Source organism: Aulostomus chinensis, chromosome 5 (assembly GCF_037954235.1).
Source record: "Aulostomus chinensis isolate RoL2024-O1b breed Wild chromosome 5, RoL_Achi_v1.0, whole genome shotgun sequence".
Classification (NCBI taxonomy): domain Eukaryota; kingdom Metazoa; phylum Chordata; class Actinopteri; order Syngnathiformes; family Aulostomidae; genus Aulostomus; species Aulostomus chinensis.
The window spans coordinates 22,459,877-22,478,338 of NC_141324.1; the positions used below are offsets into that span (position 1 = coordinate 22,459,877).

The 18,462-nt window shown below is 43.9% G+C and overlaps 2 protein-coding genes across 5 annotated transcripts in view; one reads left to right on the forward strand and one right to left on the reverse strand.

The window, feature by feature from the left end:
- The window catches only part of asph (aspartate beta-hydroxylase), a 30,109-nt gene extending 21,929 nt beyond the window's left edge, over positions 1-8,180 (forward strand). For all 3 annotated transcript variants that reach the window (XM_086203931.1, XM_086203932.1, XM_086203933.1), the window contains 7 exons: positions 615-683; positions 826-944; positions 1,095-1,166; positions 2,338-2,950; positions 3,939-3,983; positions 4,458-4,505; positions 5,832-8,180. In XM_086203931.1, coding sequence (XP_086060057.1) covers positions 615-683; positions 826-944; positions 1,095-1,166; positions 2,338-2,950; positions 3,939-3,983; positions 4,458-4,505; positions 5,832-5,839 — 974 coding nt within the window. In that variant the 3' untranslated portion in view covers positions 5,840-8,180. The remainder of the gene's footprint in view (positions 1-614; positions 684-825; positions 945-1,094; positions 1,167-2,337; positions 2,951-3,938; positions 3,984-4,457; positions 4,506-5,831) is intronic.
- A 1,462-nt stretch (positions 8,181-9,642) lies between these two features.
- Positions 9,643-18,462, reverse strand: part of LOC147261742 (phospholipid phosphatase-related protein type 4-like) — a 33,564-nt gene continuing 24,744 nt past the window's right edge. For both annotated transcript variants that reach the window (XM_086203935.1, XM_086203934.1), the window contains exon 11: positions 9,643-18,346. In XM_086203935.1, the coding sequence (XP_086060061.1) occupies positions 17,433-18,346 (914 nt within the window). In that variant the 3' untranslated portion in view covers positions 9,643-17,432. The remainder of the gene's footprint in view (positions 18,347-18,462) is intronic.

Below are 18,462 nucleotides of genomic sequence, written 5' to 3' on the forward strand. Positions count from 1 at the left end.
GGCCTTTCCATTTACACAATATATCAGATAGATGCTGCTTCAGTGGTGAAGTGTAGATCTATAGATAAAATAATCAGGTGAGCCTCCTGTAGAGCTGAGTGTTACAGAGACACAACCTCACATAGCTACACCGACTGCTCGATGATGGCCTGCTAAGAGCAGAGCTAAGGACAACAACGCCCACTTTTGGTGGAAAATGAATCATCACAAGGAGTTTTCAGTATCATGCTTTAGTACACAAAGGTAACAGATGGTGAGATGTTGTGATGTGAGATGAGATGGTGGCTTACAAAGCTCCCCAAAGGAATCAAATCACACCTTGTTGAAGTGGTGTATGTTACTTTCCAGGACAAAGCAAATAACAAAGATTGTAGAGTTACGGTAGATAAAGGACAAGTTAATTCATGTTGTATAAATATTAAATCACTCATTGCCACATCTGTCTGTAAATCAACAAGCGAACAACTGTAAGAGTGCTGATGTTCTTGGAATTTGGGAGGGAGGATGTAGTTTACATCTTTTATATCAGATGCAGCTCTCCTCCCTCCTCTGTGTTGTGCTTTAAAATTTTAAGAAGGAAAAGATGTTGTTGTTCATCACCATGCCCTCCACAGCTGTTGTAGAGCCTGACCCCATTCCTGTGGAAGATGTGATCGAAGCAGAGGAAGCTGCACCTCCACCAGGTATGTGAGCATGAATTCCCCAGTGAGACACATCAGTGCAGGTAGACGGCTCATGGATGACCAGTGTTGTCAAAAGTCACGGGTTGGTGCTGTGGATGGACCCTGAACAGGCTGCAGTATTGTCTCTGCCTCCCCCTTCTAGAGGCTGAACCTGAGGTGATGGCATCTGAGCCTGAACCAGAACCCGAGGCTGAACCAGAACCCGAAGCTGAACCAGAGCCCGAGCCTGAACCAGAACCAGAGCCTGAGGAACCTGCTGAGGTTAGTACAGGTCAAACTAGGTCCAGTTGTAGTTCTCAGTCTTAATCACTGTTCAAGATTGAAGATTAAAATTGAACATCCTATCCTCACGGTAAAGCTAATACCCCTCAGATGAAGGTGTCAGTGACATGTGGATGTACCCCTTCACAGGTGATCGAGGAGGATCCAGAAGTGCTGGAGGAAGAGCTTCCTGCTGTAGAGGAGGAGGCACCAGTGGAGGAGGTGTGTAGTCTTTGTGCATTTGAGTTTCAGTGTTTCTTTTCCTACACAGCTTCAAACCTGTTCTAACAGACTGTCTTTGCATGATGATTTGATCATTTGTCCTTGATTTTTTTTCTCTCTCTTTTCATAGACATGAAGGTTACACAGCTGAGGGTTTACTACACTCTAGTGATACTGCATTTTTCACATTATAAGATGAAGCACCCATAGTCTCTGATCACAATCTGCTGGCCCTGGTCTTTGCAGTTTGATATGGATCAGGCTTGTTTTTTTTACTGCAGCATGTCAAGGAATCAGTGAAAGTCTAGAGGACCGCGCTGGACCGAGCAGCGGTGCTTTGTGCACTGTAAATGATACTCAGGATGACTTTGGATCCAAGTCACCTCTTCCAAACATAATTGAGACGTTCTGGTTTGGAGGCTGTTCAGAGTTGGTTCTCTGCTCCATTTGTAAAATGAGTTTACAAACCTAATCTTAATCTAACCGACTAGATCAGAGTCTTCTTAGTTTAAAATCCGAATCCTGTAATGTGACGTGATTAAAGATGTTACAGCAGTAGCACCCAGCCCCTTGCCAGAGGAACAGTAAAACCTGTCCAAGTTACCTCTAGCTGAGCCTGCAAGCTGCTGATTCATTCTTCTCAGCCACGACTTCATCTACAGTTTTTTTTCAGTGCAAAGCCAAACACACACACACATGCAAGCAGTTGACGACAACAGGTCACCTCCATGTTTGTTCAAATCTGAAGTCACATCTGATCACGCCTGTTTTTCTCAGATCCCAATCTCCTGATACCGTTGATACCTCACGTGTGAGGGCCTGTGTGCTGCATTAATCATCTGTTGAGTGCTGACTTAAGATTGAAGTAGTAAAACCTTTTAACTGAGTCATTCTCCAAGGGTTTCGTCGGTTTGAAAACCTGCTTTGATTTGAAAGCCCTCAAGTGTGTACCAGGTCTATGTTGGCTGTCCTCCAGCAGAGGATCTAAGTACACATGAAGCGACCTCTAGACATTTACAGCTCTACACTACTTCATATCTGTTGGACACCAAGATTAGGAAAACAATGATCCAACAACACCACTCAAATATCACTTGATTCAGCTGTTTCAGCCACAAGTGAAGAATGATCTCTTGTGTCTTCATAGAATTTGTTTGGTTTGATTGAACAGGCTGCTCCAGCTGAAGAAGAGCCAGAAGCTGAGGTCATGGAGGACCAGCCTATGGAGGATGAGCCGGCAGCAGAGGAGGTGGAGGAAGCAGCCCCAGAACAGGCTGCGGAGGAACCAGCAGCAGTGGAGGAGGCCGTAGATATTCATGAAGAAGTGGAGGCTGCATTTACAGAAGAAGCTGTTCAGGAGGTCATTGAAGAGGAGGAAGCCGCCGAAGAGGAACCTGCTGAGGAGTTGGCAGCTACAGAAGAAGAAACATTTGAAGAGGTAGCAGAAGAGCAGGAGGCAGCAGCTTCAGAGGAACCCACAGAGGAGGAGGCGACACCAGAAGAGGAAGAGGTAGCAGCAGCAGAAGAAGAGGGAGCAGCAGAAGAGGAAGCAGCAGAAGAGGAAGAGGCAATGCCAGAAGAGGAAGAGGCAATGCCAGAAGAAGCTGTAGAAGAGGTAGCAGCAGAAGATGAGGTGGTGGCAGAAGAAGCAGTGGAAGAAGTAGTAGAAGAAGAGGTGGTAGCAGAAGTAGTAGAAGAAGAGGTAGCAGCTGAAGAAGCGGTTGAAGAAGTAGCAGAAGAGGAGGCTGCAGAGGCGGAAGCGGTGGAGGAGCAAACACTACCAGGTACAGTTGCAGCACAGTCACTTCATTAATTTGCCAGTCTGCAATAAATTCAAGCAATTCAGATGATGCATTATTAGAGAAAGAGAGCACAAACATTCTTTGCTCCTGGCTTGTCAACTGTGAATGGTCTGAGAATGAGAAGCTTGTTAGTTCCAGGTCATCAGGGTGTTTGGTGTTCTCAAGATACCCAATTAATGACCTCCAAACGAGTTGCAGTGTCATTATTCCTTCTTTGTAAACTTATAGGTTTGGCTGAGATGACGGGATAGTTCCCTTTTCTGCCAATGTCTCCTGGTGTTGCTCTCAATCGAGATCATATTGCAGTAATAATACACCTGCTGTAAGACTGCAAATAGTCCAGTGTTAGCAACTCTCTGGTGCTCTACGCAGGAGCTGTGGTATCGTGCCGGTCCTCACAGCACTCGTCATCTCGCTCCAACAACCCAGCATTTTGGTTTTTTGCGTCCACGAACTGGCACCTGTCAATCAATCCCTCTGTGGAAATTAATTTATTATGCATAGAGGTGCCGCTATTGGAAAGTGCAAAGACGGATGAAGATTTTCTGAGGATCAATGAAAGCATTTGTTCTTAGTGTATTGCGCACCATTATTAGGGTTAAAGTCAGACTAAAGCTGTGTTCCAAGTCTCCTGTGAAACACATCTATTTACCAGACATGACAGTGAATCATTTGGCTGTTGCAGGTACTAATGTCACACATTCAGTAATAGGATGACCCCCCCCCCCCCCCCATCCCGATATCCCCCACCCTGCTGTGAAGCAGAGGTAGCAACCATTGAGGGTGAGAAATGTTCCATATGCACTCAGACTTGCTAGCGTGTACGTGTTAGCTCTCCAACAGCTGTTAGCTCTTGACAAGGATCCCAGCGCCGGTGTGTTCATGTGACAGTCATACCAGTGTTAGACCACTCTCACTGACTAGTCTGAGAGCGTAAATTTATTGATGATTTTTAAAATTTCTTCCGCAGAGACGGAAGAAGACGCATATGAGACAGAGGAGGCTCAAGCAGAAGGTGGGTAGATGCACACCTGTGATGGGCGAATAGGCTCCCAAACGGTTGCTGTTGCTGTTGTTGTTACCACTGCAGTCCTGGAATCATGCTGATTCAGGGATTCCAGCACGTTTCATGCATTCACATCACTTCACTCTGGCAACGAATGTTCATATTTGTCTCCTCACAAGTTTTGACCATTGAGAATTAAAATCCCCAGCAGATGACAATACTAAATCTCCATTAAGAGTCCAGAATACTGTATCAGTATAATCTATGCTCAGTGATGACTCAGACGTGGATTATGACCTTGTTTCAGATGAGCGGTCTGTCTTTCACTGTCTTTTGGCACCTCCTCAAGGGCACATCGCAGATGCTCTTTCTGCTCGTGTGTGTGTGTGTGTGTGTGTGTGTGTGTGTGTGTGTAGGGGGCTTTGTGAGGGGATGTCATTAAAAAGTTTTAAAGATGGTGTTTGCCTGTGTGTGTCTTTGCAGAAGCAGAGTTTGTTGAAACAGCTGAACAGATCCAGGATGAGCCCACAGGTAAACGTAACTTTCAGCCCGGTGCGGTGCAGATGTGGCAGTCCTAGCAAGGGTGCTCAGTGTAAATGTCAGATCTGTGGTTTTGGAAAAGGTGCTTCATGCGACACACTGAGCCTCCAAACAGCTGTTCTTGTATTGTCCTGCGGTCCACACCGAGAACCCACTAATATTAGTATTAACAAGCCATCTATTGTCTGGACATGTCCAGATTATCAAAACCAATGTTCCAGTAGGTACATGTGATGTACCTGACCACACCCAGAGTTATTCTGGCTTGCAGTATGTTCCTGCTGTGCTTCTCCAAACTGAAGTGTCCTGATGTGGGAGCCTCCACCGTCAGTGTGTGAGTAGGTGAACGAGGCACCGTTGTACAATGCTGGAGTGCTGTTGAGCTAGAGATTAGAAAACCTAGATTGATTTACAGTCAGCACATCATTGCCTTCATCATTCAGGACAGTACTCCCGTTCCCTCAACCACAGAGATCGGGTCATCATCCTAGTATACACAGTAGGCCCACAGGACAAACTTCTTTTTACTCAAAAGAAGAAAAAAAAACCACATTAAAAAAGACCTTTTCTTTGAAAGCTGAAAGAGGTGGTAAAAAAAGGTCAGAGTCTCCTGCACGTGTAGCTCCTGAGGAGAGATGTCCGATTTCAAGGAGGATTACAAGAATTTATGAAATATAGCTGGAATGATTGCAGAAGCATGTCAGTGGTTACTTGATGCATGACAGACAGGACAAATGTGTTTCTCTCTAGCTTGTAGATTCACAGCAGCTCAGTCTGAAAGCACAGAGCTCCTCTTTAAGTGTGAGATGAGCAACCAGGATGTCCAGACTGTCCCAGAGCTGCGGAGGGTTGAGAGGATCCCCTGGCACACCCGCTGTTTTAGAATGGCCCGTGTGCGTTGGGGAGAGAGTGAAATATAACGCGGACCTCATTTATAGAACCCTCTGTTACTCGAGCCTCAACACACACTTTGTCCCACCGATGGTGAAGGCTGCCATGCAGGCTCACCACCAGCTGATCAGGGCCGGTCAGGGGTTCAGTGTCTTCCTCAAGGACACTTGGACAAAGGTCTCTGATTGCTGAACGAGCTGCTCTACCTACTGAGCCATCAGCTGCCCTTCTGTTGTTTTTGGCAGTGTGTGTGTGTGTGTGTGTGTGTGTGTGTGTGTGTGCGTGTGCGCGCATGCACGTGTGTTTGTGTGTTCTCCACATGCTCCTGAGGGATCAAACACACGTGCTAGATCAGCCACTCTCTCTTGAGATCAAGACCCTGAGAGATTAAAGCTCCCCCTATTTTTTGTTTTTTCACTTCCATAGAAACGTAGAGGAGGCCGCGGTCGCCGTGGTGACAGAGCAGGGGACCCACTGACGCTGCATCAGCACCATCTGAGAACACTCAGAACGATGCAGTTCTCCACCTTCAGAGAAACGGCAGTCGTCAGGACTACACCCCCCCCCCCCATCTGTTTTTACCCTGACAAACACCTTTCTGTTAAAGTTCCTCTTCCTCTAAATGTGTCAGACAATGGCTGATTTGTTTAAAGGGTTTGTAGCCTCATTGTTGTCTTCCCCCTTTAAACAAAGCAGCCGTTTCCATCGTTGTGTTTCTGTGGCCAGATGAGACGCTCAGTTAGTCCTCTGTGGACTCTCCTCTATCGGAGTCCCAGCTCTGTTACGAGGCCTGTTTGGACTCCGGGAGCTAAATTCTTTTGCCAAACCAAATGAGGCCAAAGTTTGCAACTGAAGCCGAGCTCACTCGAGTGAATCCTGCCGACATCCCTGCTGGTCCCTGGTCTGTACTGGACCCCCCTGTCTCTACTGCAGTGTAATCTCTGAGCTGGTCCCATCTGGTCGCAGAGACTCTTTACCCCCCCCCCCCTTCCCACTCCACCCCCCAGTTTATTTACCACTCAGTATGATGAGAGAGAGAGAGAAAAGTGTGTTTGTTTGCGGGTGTGAGTTTTGAGTGGCGTGTGCGGATGTGTGTTAACAAATCTTTGACTAATCAGTCCCTTCTGTGAGCCGTAGATGTCATGATGTATTTTTGAAGACTTGTGTGACTTGTTTTGTTCTGTAATGACCTGTACCTCCGTCTGTGTGTGTGTGCGTGTGTGTGTGGTCTTCATATTTTTAAGTGATCTTTTTTTTTTCTCAGTTTTATTTTTTCTCCCAGATATGTGGACCATCTAACTAAACTATCACAAGTTTTTTACTGAAGTTATAACTTTAAACATTCACTCTGAATTTCAAAGCTGTACTGTGATGTAAGCGGGAACCTGGTCCTCCAAGTCTCGTCTCGCCAGCCGTCACACTGAAACGTTTGTACCCTGTTGGATCCAGACCTACCGCCGTCAGGTGACCTCAAACCAGCAAACAATGAATTTGTGGGGGGGGTTTGCGTGCACCTGAGGATTGGTGGTCTGGTTCTTTACCATCTGTGACGAAACGTCACCAACTCAGAAACTAATGGCTGTGTTTTTTTACCGAGTTTCTCCAAGGGAAGTCGACGTTTCAGCTTCCTGTCAGCATCCTTGTTGTGTTTTGTTTTGTTTTTTTTGTTTTTTTTTTTTAAATCCTCCATCTGTGGTTTCAGGACTTAATTATCTCAGCATCACCTGAACTGCTCGCAGCTGAAACCCAAATGAGAGCATTCTGTACCTGAGTTTGGTGGCGTGTTGGTAAACATCCTGTCTGGTCTTGTTTTGCATGTTGGTGATGCTAAGAGATGGGTGGCAATGTGGGTGCAGCACCCAGGATGATAACACTCCCTCTGTCAGGATACTGACTATAAACGTGTAGATGTAATGATGTAGGAACTCAACTACTGTTAGCAGAGGAGAGGAAAACCCGTACTTTTGAGTCGGTGTCACAGTCTCACTTTGTGTGTCTCGTGTGTTTCAAATACTGTACGGAGCATTTAGGTTTTAGGGATGCAACACATTCCAGTAGCAGACTTTCCCTCTAGCTGGGCTTTTCTACTTCCAGACATTTTCTAAGTTGATGTGAACTGTAAGACCTTTTTAACATTGAAATTACGATCTATACCGAAAGAGAGAACTTCTAGATTTTTAAAAAATAACATTTTTCAAAAGACTTGGAGAAATAAAAAAAATACTTCTGAAAATGCTTTAAAAGGTTTTTGTTTTTTTTTTTTAACAAAGCCATAAGCTGTTTGTGATGGGCAGGTTTAGGGAGTTGTGCTACTTCTGGACAAACTATTCTCCTCAAAACAACAAGCAATAATATTGTGGGGGAAAGGATAACACTACCATACTGCAGCAGCCGGACAAAACCAATATTTTAGTTTTCATCGTTAAACTTTGATGGTGCACATGTGACTCAAGGCTGTCATGTACAGCGACGTTCTTGTACAGACAAAGGAGATGGCGGGTAAAACCATCCAGGATTTACTGGAAACTCAATAAAAGCTGTGCAGCAGATGGAATTCTGGGAGTTTGGGAGAAATATTGCTGTTGACTGAAAGCTGCCTGTCGCTTCTCATCTCCACATCTGATACTGTCTCATAGACACTGGCAGTGTGGATTAAATTATTGTGATGTGATGAGGGATTATGTGAAGGAGAGTCTGTGTCACAGTTTTCTGTAAATGGTCTGTTCAGGAGCAGCAATAAAAGGTTTGGGACAACAGAACCATGGCTCAAGGCTTTCATTCATACACCTGACACACACAATAAACGCGATGGAAGCTGTCTGGCATGTTTGCTTAAATCTCTGTATCGTTCCTGCAGTAAATGCCTCTGCTGCATTTGGTTGTATCAGTTTTTTGATGTACGCTGTTAAAATATAAATGAAGGCAGCAGATTTTAAAGCTGCTTATGGTTTAAGATTTTGGGTAGAGAAAAAGAAAATCAAGACCAAGAAACAGTGGAGTTCCTTCAGAAGTCCCATGGGTACATCAGAACACCTGTTCTACTAGATGTCCAATCCAGCCCTGGATCCAGATGAGGGGTTCTCCAAATTTGTGTCGCAGGTGGTCTGTCCCGCTTCATCTCTCTGATCAGGAACATGTGATGTCTAGCGGTCCCTGTGGGGCCCTCGTGTGGCTGGAGGTGCCTGCTACAGTAATGACAGGTTACAGATCCGGGTCTGGGCAACAGAATTGGGAGAGCATATGGAGGACACAGATGTCAGTGTGCTGCTGTGTCCTCCAGATGTCACCTTGTTACAGAAGTTACATTTGGTAGAGGTTAAAATCATCATGGGAACTTGTTCCTTTTTTTTTTTAGTCAAGGTTTTGATTTTAGTCGTCACATGTGACTCAAGCAGCTGCAGAACAAATACAACAGAGCTGGAGACGCTTTGCCCCCATGCGTATGTGTGTATTGTGCTTCTTCACTGGCATAGTTGCCATGGTGAATTTATAACCAGCAGACCAAATCTTTGACGTGTGTGTGTGTGTGTGTGTGTGTGTGTGTGTGTGTGTGTGCAGATCAACATGACACATAAGCACACAAATGCATTGAATCTGCACTTCATAAAAGAGATGTTTTCCTCCCTGTGACGCACCTTCCATCTATCAATCTGGTCAGTCTGCTCATCTCCCTGCTCTCATCCTCCTATTGCCATGGAAACTCGGTAGCATTGAGGGGAAGAGGTAGAGGGTGAATGAGCAAAGCAGAGGAGGTGAACTGGGACAGATAGTGAGAACATGTTTCATTAACAAACCAGCCAACATCCGTGTCGTTGTTCACACTCATCCTCTCAAGGGTCCCACGTGTCTCCATGAAACCAACTCCCCAGCTCTCTCTCCACCCACAGCAAGGGTCAGTAGGTTTCTCTCCCTCCCACTCACAAACAGAAAAATGTCCTTACATCACCGTCACGTCCTCGTCCTTCTGAGAGCTTTGCAGCTGATAATGTACTACTCAGCATCTTTAGAACTACAGAACACACAGGAGCGGCAACTGAGGCAGGAAACAGTTTCATTGGGACAACTTCACCACATGATGGGGTGGAGGTGGTGAGGCAGGTCAGCCATTTCACAAATCACCATTTAGGTGCAGGAGCAGTAGCTCCAACATGGAGGCTGATTAGTGTTTTAACGAGACATGAAATAAACAGAGGCTGTGACAGATTTCAATATCAAACTTTTATTTAGTTACAGAGACACCACTGGAAAACAGAAGCTTTAGGATGCCCGTCATTATCAGCACACAGTCATCGCACCATCCTCACTGCTCTTTGTCAGCGATGTCGTCCTGCCAGCCCACTTTCATCTGTTCAGCCAGTTATTGCTGGGTGGGAGAGAGGCGTCTAAATTAAGCTGCTCAGCTCCAACACGTCTGTGACGGGAGGAACGTACACGGACCTCCAAATTTACTGAGTGAAAGCTTTAACGGTAACTTGAATGGTTGTTAGCTAGCTAATTAAAAAAACAAACACTAAAAGTAACAAAAAAAAAACCCCATGCAGTTTCAACGGATGGGGGGGCCATCTCAACGACTGGGGGTGCGTTCAACAATACTGTTAATGTCACTCATGCACGATTCCTCTCCGGTTGAGTCTAGCACATTCCAACTGCACTGAATGAGGAGTTTGTGCAGTGGCAAGGATTTCTATGTACGCACAATGATCTGACGTACTCAACAGCCCACAATGCACTGTGTCTCCAGCCACTGGTGGACTTTGAGGCAGATTCTACAATGGCTCAATCTTTAAGTTAAAAAAAAAAGTTTTTTGTTTTTTTTTCAAGGAAGTAACAATGTAGATTCCCAAATCAAGATTTACAACATTGACTTTACAAAAATTGCACCTCTTGTTACAGTGAAATACTTTCTGCTGTAGACAGCCTGAGGCTAAACTGGCATGTAGCACATGGTGAATTTGTTCGTAGGTGCTTCAAAACAACAGCCTGTCCTCATTGGGATTACAATGCCATTTTTATATCTCGCCAGTCTGAATCAAAGACAGACGCATGGACGCGCCTCTGAACACACCAGCTTTGCTTGGTTCTGTGTAAAGAAGCCGAGCAGTATCACGGTGGGGTTTCACGGGAGTACTGAGGTATATCTGTGTAAAAGTGGCTAATGTTAGCTAGCAAGCTACTCACATTATGGTGACTAAAGCCCAGTGATGCACTTTTTCTGGTTGCAGGAACAAAAACAAAGGTGGATTAAAAGGAGATAAGCTCCTCCTGCTGGCTACGCCCCATTTGTTGTAACTCCAGATGGGACGTAGCCAATACTGCATCACGTATCCTGCACAGCAGACTGCAGTTAGTAGTGTTAACCTTCACTTTCACCATATTCTGATATAAATCCTGACACCGGTTTGTTTTTAGGTGCCAGATTTGTGCATTTCTGTTGTTTCACAGCTTCTCCTGAGCTCCTCTCCAGATGTGAGCATCTGGAAGTGGAGTAGAATGAAGAAGAAGAGCAGCTTACTGATAACGAGTTTGGAAAGTCCCCAACTTTCACAAAGAAAACCACATACCTCCAAAAATTAGGATTAAACTTTGGTGCATTAATACAATTAGACATTTCAAACAACACTGTATTGTGGAAAAATAAACAAATAAAAACAGCAACAAAGAGTTTAAAGAGCTTCACTTTACTGCGCTGAACAGAAAACCTAGAAATAAGAGTTTCAAGACTGTGACAGTCTTCCCCACGCAGGCTTCTAGATGTGGACTGACTTCAGGCCTGCAGCCGTCTGGCTCTTCACATACTGGATATACTGATGAGTATAAAGATACAAATGTCTATTTACAGCAATAGAAACATCAAACTCTTACATATTATAAACAGCCAGTAGCTCATGTCATCATAAATCTGAAAGGGAAACCAACCGTTTTACAGTCTCAGCTGCGTAACTGGAACCAGAACTCTGGTGGCGTGTCTGGTCCTGTAAGATGGCTCAGCCCAGCATGGTGGGAATCACGTTAAAGAGATAGTTCAACATTTAGCCACTGTTTGGGATATTTGGATTTGATTTGGCCCAAGAGAGTAGTTCTATGTTCTGTACATAAGTATTTTAGCTTCTTCAAGTTTATATTTTCAATGGAATGCGAAGTTTAGACATGGACTCCACACCACTGATCTTCTCTTCTCGCTCTCAGCAGACGTTAAATAAGTCTTGTCCTTAAATGCTGAACTATTCTAGAAACTGTACATCTGATTGAAATAAGATGGAGCCAGAAATCCATCTGCTCTCTCCCTCTGTGTATTAAAAAACAACAACATTTAAACTGGTTCTGTGTTTGAGTGGCAGCAGGCTGCTCTGGAGCTGATCCCGCCACTCACACAGCGTCATCCAAAGGGAACTTTGTCATGCAAAGTGTCACTCACTTTTCAAGGAGTAGCGTTATATTAACATGAGGTTTCCCTCTTGGTTTCAGTAGGACAACATGTACGGTGAACCCAGCATGTCACTTCAACTGGCCATGACAGTAGAAACCAACTTGACGAGCAAATATCCAAAAAAGTCTCTTTGAACTACACCAATCAAAAATATCTACAGCAAATCTAACCATATCAATATAGAATGAGTGAAACAAAAAGACAAAAAATTCCATTCTTAGAAATATTTCGATATTAAATATTCCATTATTAAATATTGATCACATTCAACCTAGCTTTTGTTTTTTTCCATGATAAACTTGGAGCAGCTGGCTCACCAGCAGGCCATTCACGGTGGAACATTAGGTAGTGTGACGCTAGCTGCTACATAGCAGCTAGCATGACTAAGCAGCCCGAGACCCTCTAATAAACTGCTGCCCATGGTTTTAACATCTTACGAGAACCTCTAAAACTCTCACATTGTAGTAGTTGATACGTAATCACACGAAGGCTCAAATGACATTAGCTTGTTAGCATAGCATGACAGCTAAGAGCTAGGCTAATAAAGCTCGTACAAACAGATTAGCTCTTCAATGGCTCAAGAACATTTTTGATATGTTGATTGAAAGTCACAATTATGGTCTGGTTGAACATGAGTTATCTAAATATCAAATGATTTTATACAGTATTTCCTTCAGAAGCCCCATATTACTAGCAAAAACTTCTGTAAATGACAGCTCATGACCATACTTCCTCCTTTTGTGCCAGTTAAGCCTCCAGTTGTCACACCTCTAGGCTATTTAAAGTTCCTAAAATACTGACATATTACTGACAGTGAATGGGATGAATTATAGATAATAACACGTTGTAAAAGATTTTAAAGAAATGGGGGGGAAAAGTTTAAAAAATGTCAGTCAAGAACTGAAAACTTCACATCGACACTCAAGTTTTCTTACGTTGCTCTGCCAATGTTCTAATAAACTGGAATACAAAAGTTCTTATTGCAAATAACCAAGAACTCATCTGGAGTCCCACACAGTCACATGGATCGACAGCTCTACCGTGTCGTCTTTCAAAGATAGAAACCTAAGTACTTAATCCACTGAAATGCCTTTTACAAATAAGAGTACACTCTTGTACTTGATTATAAAACCGTATTCCACAACATCGATGATAGCGTATCAAAATAGACTGCTCTGCCTACGAGACTAGACACCCTAGCAACTTGTTCACTGACATTATTTATACACATAGTTTTAACACTCGAGGGAGTGTTAAGGCGAGACAGTATGGATATGGTCAACGTGTTGATTAAAGGGATAGTTCATCCAGAAATGAAAATTCAGCCATTAACTACTCACCCTCGTGTTGATAGAAGGCCGTTTTTTTTGTTTGTTTATTTGTTTGTTTGTTTTTTAATCCCAGAGTTGGGGGGGTTGGATTTTTATATGAAACGATAATCTAACCCCCAAAAAACTGAAGTGAACGGTGTCCAATTTTCAAATGTAAAAAAAAAAAAAAATACACATACAACACCATTTACTGATAAAATACAACAATAATACAATAACAATAATTTTGCAGATTAAAAACCTTTCAGCGGCATGAAGGTGCACAGATGATGGCTGAAGTCTCATTGACGAGTGAAGCATCTCTCTAAGTGGGACACGTCCTCAAGTAGTTGCTTACTTATTTTTGCATGGAACATCTCGCCTTGAATCCAGTACATTCCTCCAGCTTTTGTGACAACAAACTGTATCCTGACATTCAAATACTTGTGACTTGAACATATTAGCAAATGATTAAGGAAGCTGTTTATGGGGATAGAACAAATAAAGACTTTCTGTGTTTAATTTTAGGTGATGTTTCTTTTAGGTAACTGAAGCTTTAAGTTTCTCTGTTTTGCTTCCTTTACCTTTCACAGTGACACGTCTTTAACGTCACCACAGCCAAGTGTTGCACTTCTGTTTTCACCATTATGACGTTTAATGTCCTCGACAACCTCTGTCGTCTCCTTTCGCCGCTTGTTAGCAACTTCCGGTTTAAGATGTAAAAAGCTTCAAATTCACAAGTGTGGTATTCAATTTTATGTGGCTGAACAAAAAGTGAGAGTATTCTCAGCTTGTGTTAAACACAGACCTTATTTCATGTGTCAAGCCCAAAACCAAATGACTTGGAGATGAGAGAGCTGGACGTACAACAACACTAACTTATTTACAGGTTTTAGAACTCCTGCACTAAAAAAAAACAAACCCACATATCTGCTCTCCTTTTACTCAAGAAAACAACAACAACCCATGACTCTTCAATGAGCCACTGTCCAAATGATGAACCCTAATTCCTCCCTGCTGACCTCCTGAACTACAGTTTTATATTCATCTCCAAATATTGACTCCATCTGACCCAACACTCCCCAACACTGAGGAGGAATGTTCTTCCTGGCACTGTACAGGTCATTTACACCACCTCCTGCTAACGTGAAACAGGCTTATCATGAAAAACTCACTTTTGTTTTTCGTGCTTGTGCGTATCGACTCGACGAGTCTCTGATATGGCTGCTAACAAATGAACAATGGAATAAGAGAACCCAGTCATTTTCATGTGGCCACGCTGCTGTGTAGCTTTGTGATTCAAAGAGCTGTTCAGATTAAATGCCCCTTAACGCATCACAAGGGGCTTCATTGTGTTAGTAACCGCCCCTGCATGCTTCACTCACAAGGGTGAGGTTTTTTTTTTTATTTCAGGGTGCCTCAGGAGGCAGATCCTTGTGATGTGAGGGGCGTGGTGCTCCTGACTTACTCTCAGCAGCTGGCCAATCACAACAGACGGGTGTGCGCGGGTGGGGGCAGGAACCAAAACAGCCCGTTTCTGACAGACTGACTAAAATGGCTGCATTCATGGCCTTTGGAGCTGTAACCAGGAGCTATCTGACCATTAAAAGAACATGCTAATGTTGGTAAATACACCACCAAAATGAATATATCAAACTGGGTAAGGGGCATAATATGGCCCCTTTAATATAAACAACAAAATACCAAAAAAGCTTAAAACACAGTAAACTGGTTATCATGAGAATGGACACAGAAACTCCTTAAACGTGTCAGTAGCCACACTCACTGTAACATATTTTTAATGCGTGCTTTGAAAAGAAAAAAAAAGCCTGTTAAAGATGCTTGAGGTGTTTTTGCTGAGTTGGTGTGCTTAGTGGGAGATGGAAACACCAGCACACCAGGACTCAGATGGTAAACCCCAGCTAATTCATGCACTTCAGTACTAGCTTTGGTACAGACCGAGTGAATGAGTAGATTGTCGCGTAGGAGGGAGGAGAAACCAGCTCCTATTATTCACATACAGGCCAACAGAAAAGTTTCATAACTGATTTTGAGAGCCCCGCGAGTGTGTCAGTGTTTTGCTGACCAGTCAGGCTACTTGCACGAAAAACTGGGGTTTGACTGCGTCCATTGAACAGTGTAAAATAAGAAGCAACCATCCATGAACATTAGTAGTAATGAACGTAGCACTGAAAAAGTATTTAACCAACCACCAGCCTGTGGAAATAAACGTGCTCTTATAAATGTTGATATATTAGAATAGAAGTCCTCTCCACTATTAAAATATCTTCTGATCGCTCTTCACGTCATCATCATCACATCAGTCTTCATCATGGCCCAGCCGCTGCAGCACAAACGCAATAAGCTAACAGCAATGATATCAATACCGTATATACAAAGAGATATCCACTGTCTTCCGTCATCTTTTTTTGGCACCAACTGTCAAGATGCAGAACTTGTGCTTTGATGCACCACGATCCAAACGTGTGGATCTTTGTGTTTCCATCAGGGTTCTGCACTAATATGGGTGTGACTAGCCCACAGCCACAGGAGGGTTCTCTTCATGGCACTTGGGCTCTGCACTGTAAACACCGAGCTAAGAAAAGTAGAAATCACGTCACTCTCATTGTCCCGCGGCTGCGTTGTGTCTGCTAGTAAACACACAATATAGTTAAAAAGGTAAAATCAAAAAAAAAAAAAAAAAATCTCTGAATATCAATTGAGTATAAATGTCTTGTTTGATAACTTCAACCCCACGACAAAACACTAAATGTTGTTCCACTATCATGTCTTACACGACACCATGACAGAGTTTTCACAATCACAGTTGGGGAAAAGCGTCATCGTCGAATGAGAGTAGCACGTTTTTCATGAACAGAGTCAGGATGGCACAACCAAAATTGTATAAAAATGTTAATATGATGAAATATAAATTGTTATACGAATATTAGGACATATAGTAAAATTATAATTTTATATTGTATCCGTACGTTTTGTGTAAAATTATACTTTTTTCAGTTTAACTTCCTTTAAAACAATACCATATGACCTCTTTCAACTTTTCTCAAAATAACATGTAATAACTTTCTGGCGAATACATTGCTTTGTTCTTATATTGTTCTTTACTGTAAAATTACAATCTTTTTTTTTTCATTGTTATAGAATTGTTTTCTTCAAAATTACAACTTTCCCCCATAATGGTAAAACGAAAGCTCTTCTCAAAATATAAAATGATTGAAGCGGCTTTTGCGTGGCCGACATGGCAGCCACGGTGCCGGGGGACGCGCTGGAATGGTCAAATACGACAGTAGTAAGACAAAGGGGTTCGCTTCCATCAGGTTTTTTTGTTTTTTTTTGTGTGTGTGTTTGTTGAAGTGACTCACATGCTGCATGTGTCAGTGTACGGTACAGCTACTCATGTCATGATAATTCATATACTGCACACCATTTAAACACAGCTTGTTTACTATATTTAAACACAAGGTACGCCCCATGAGATTTCCATTCCAACATCTACACAACACCACAGTGAACTAAGTGATGATGTCATCGTCCAGAAGGGACCCCCTTTGTAGCCCAGACACATTTAAGACCATGGGTTTGATTTCCATCCACATATGTACACACACAGCATGATGATGGGCTTCAAATGCTTCATCTTTGCAGCTCATAATATTTCTATTCAAGGTGGAATGAAGCTAACGGAGCAGTCAGAGGGCTGAACTCGTCCTCGATAGCCGCAGAGCCACCGCCAGCCAGAGGAGGCGGGAGCCTCAGACGCCAGTCAGAGAGTCAGCGGATCATTTAGCCAAAATTCCTTGTGCGTTCAATTTGTTTCATTTACAAAAATGTAACCAGCATATTTTGCAGTCCAGGTTAAAAATATTGAATCAAACTCACCCCTGAAGATGAGCTCTGACTATTGTCCATCCTCATTGGCCTGTTGGAGATTGGGGGGCGGGGCAGATTGTGTCCAAATTCTGTAAGGCTTGTGACCCAAAGTGGATCGTGGACCCAGTGCTTGTAGGTTTTGATAAATAACTCAGCTTGACTGCTGGAGGCACTCTGTTTGCCTTGGCCACGTGAGAGCTGCTGAATAGTGCTCAGGAGTTTGTGCTCAACCCTTATTGGCAGACACGGGGAGATGGGCACAAAATTTCCACGTTCAAGTTGTATTCAAAGCAGAAGTTTCCTGTATTGGCCGAGAAGAAAATCTCCACGACGTGAATGCACCGGTTAATCAGGACAAGCTTTTAACAGACAAACATGATGAAGTTAGCACTCAGTGTGTCATTCCTTATAAGCCAAGCCCAAAGTTGGAGGTGGAGTGTGAGTCAGAATAGGGCGAGGTAAGGTGGGGGGCGGAGTCGGGCTCGGACGGCCAAACATTCCCTGCTGCCTGTTGGGGTGGTTGGGGTGCATGGGGTGGATGGGGTTTTCTTGAAAACTTCGAAGGTTTTCGTGGAAACGGGTGCTGCTGTCACTCTCAAAGCGGTTACTGTCGTCACAGAGAAGGTGGTTGTTCTGGAGGTCAGGGGTGGGTCCGCGGTCCTGGACGTGGACAATGTTGCTGCCACTCTTCCTTCTCAGGGTGGACTCTCTACTGGATGAGGCAACCGACTGGCAGTCTGAGCCGCCGTCACTGCTGGCAGCTGTTCCTTCCACAGGTGTGACCCTGATGGTGGTGATGGCCTGGGGGTGGGGGTGGAAAGGAGGAGCAAAGATGGCAGTAGGGGTGAGAGGCATGTTGGAGTTGGCGGAGTTGGGAATAAAGTTATGCTGAGAGTTGTTGTAGTTGGGGTTATTGGGGCTGATGGGGTGAAGGTTGGGGTGCTGGTAGTTGTTGGGGTTATTGGAATGTAATGGGTGTAAGGGATGTACAACATGAGGGTGACTGATGTATGGACCGCCGAATCCTCCCCCTCCTCCTGCCTCTCCCCCGCTTTCACTTTCAGTTTCAGTCCCAGTCACACTCCGCCGTCCGTCCAATGACCCTCCATCTCTCAGCGAATCACAGCTGTCCGTGTGTCTGTTAAGGTCATTGAGGGTGAAAGCCGACTGTCGGAGAGACGCTCGTTGTTCTGGTGGTTTCCATCGCCAAGAGCCGCTTCCGTCAGTGCTCGGGGGTTTGACCACTGGTTTGTGTGATCTGGACTCTGGGTGGGCTTCAACGCGGACTATGCTGCCAGATCGTTCCAGACCTCCTGAAAGCACAAGAGAAACCAAGACCCTCTACTGCCAATACAACAACAATAAAAGTATACAGATTGATATATTCATGTTAACAATGCCTTGAATCAGTGTACCATGAAAGAAGTCA